Raw genomic sequence first — 1799 nt, 5'->3', positions numbered from 1 at the left:
ATCCAGAAGCAAAGCCACGGTCTGCTCGCATCCAGACACTGAGGGGAACATGTGTGATAAATTTTACATATTCCATCTCTAAACACATGGAAATGATGCAATTATTATGTGGCAAAAAGTTATTTTCGCTGCTTTGCCTCCAATAAAAGAGTACAGTGTCGTCATATCGGAAGCAGCAGTTAMTGATAAAGACGCTTTAATAACGCAAAAAATATAAAACAAGTATTTATGCTAAAATAGTTAGCGTGTGCAATAAAAGTGCAAGGACTTAAAAGAACAAATAAATAAGAATAAAAAAGGCAAAAGCTGGTGTTCTTTATTAAATGTGGGATTTCTGTACCTCGTAAGCATCCGATAGGTTACGTAAACCTTTCTTGAGATACTGGTAATGTTGTTCCCGCAACAACGTTGGCCTGAAGAAACGACATTAAACAGAAACACGAATCAAAATGGAAACAACAGAATCCGAATGAGCCSRCAMTATAAATGTTATGTCAYAAAAGGTACTGCTCAAAATTAAAATACCCACTACCTGGGTCATTTTTAATATAGTAAAGTAATTCAATAACATGTAAAAATAATAAAACTACTCAAAGTTAGAAAAATCTTCAGAAATGGAACCTGTTAAAAAAATATTATTAATATAGGTAGCAAAAATTACTGTAGTAAATAAAAACTAAAAATAACATGAAAATAAAAAGTTTTTTTGTCTAAAAACTGAAGAAAATTTGCTAAATGAAAAGTACACATAAAACTAAAGACACCAAAATTTAAAATGTGTTCACAATGTTAAAGTACATGACAGTGACACAGATGTGAWGTATGCAAATTTGATGATAAGCTTGCAAAACACTCCCATCTCCTAGTTTGTGTAAATTAATATGCAAAACCRAATGAGCCAAACTGGGACTAAAAGTCTGCGTCCGCATTGTTTCCTGGGTTGTTTTGTGTCAAAGTGCATGTGAGCACCACCAGGAAGGCCTGCAACCTTCGTGTGCATCATTATCTCGTTGAAACGAGCATATATGCTGAATGAGTCAACCACCAACCCGGTCCTCCCGCCTAATCTGGATCTCCGTCTGCCCTTTTAATTCATTGTTTGCCGTCCTGCTGTAATCGTGCTCATCCTACACCGGGTTAGTCACAGGGTTTTATCCGAGGTTTTGTCGCAGCAAATATGCAGCACAACAACAACAACCAGTCGCCCSGCTGCGTCAGATAAAGATCCACCACYGCGGCCTTTCAAATGCGGAGGCCAGACAATGGCTCAGATGACGAGATGAAAAATGTATAATAATCTCTGGATAACGTTGATGAGCTCCCACATCTATGATATGAATGATTCAAYGTACCCAGCTTACGGTAGAAGAAAAGAGGCGGGGAAACGAGAACAATGCATTTATATCAAATGTGCAAAAGATGAAGCCCGGGGTAAGTTTACGCATCTGCAGGAAAATGATAAACATCACGTTTAAAACATCAGACAAACAAACCAGGAATGTTGAGATAATTTACAGATGGACAGAAAGTTCTGCAACATTGATGATGGTAAAAAATCCACGTTTTTCATATTTTCAGAGTTTTTTCTCCTTTTTCTGATTATATATGTGCAAAAGTTCATAATTCATTTACATCAGTTATTACTACTGGTATTTCTACAATGGTCACTGGTTAAATAAAAATAATGGCTGGACGGGCAAAAAAATGGATGGATGGATGGATGGATGGATGGATGGATGGATGGATGGATGGATGGATGGATGGATGGATGGATGGATGGATGGATGGATGGATGGATG

General features: G+C 37.2%; 1 protein-coding gene across 1 annotated transcript in view; it reads right to left on the bottom strand.

The window, feature by feature from the left end:
• Nucleotides 1-1799, bottom strand: part of fntb (farnesyltransferase, CAAX box, subunit beta) — a 12984-nt gene that overhangs the window by 8160 nt on the left and 3025 nt on the right. The window contains exons 3-4 of the mRNA XM_017302119.1: nucleotides 341-413; nucleotides 9-38 (exon numbers count right to left, since the gene is read on the bottom strand). Of these exons, the coding sequence (XP_017157608.1) occupies nucleotides 9-38; nucleotides 341-413 (103 nt within the window). The remainder of the gene's footprint in view (nucleotides 1-8; nucleotides 39-340; nucleotides 414-1799) is intronic.

The sequence above is a fragment of the Poecilia reticulata genome, linkage group LG21 (assembly GCF_000633615.1).
Source record: "Poecilia reticulata strain Guanapo linkage group LG21, Guppy_female_1.0+MT, whole genome shotgun sequence".
Classification (NCBI taxonomy): domain Eukaryota; kingdom Metazoa; phylum Chordata; class Actinopteri; order Cyprinodontiformes; family Poeciliidae; genus Poecilia; species Poecilia reticulata.
This window is presented reverse-complemented; position numbering and strand designations above follow the sequence as displayed.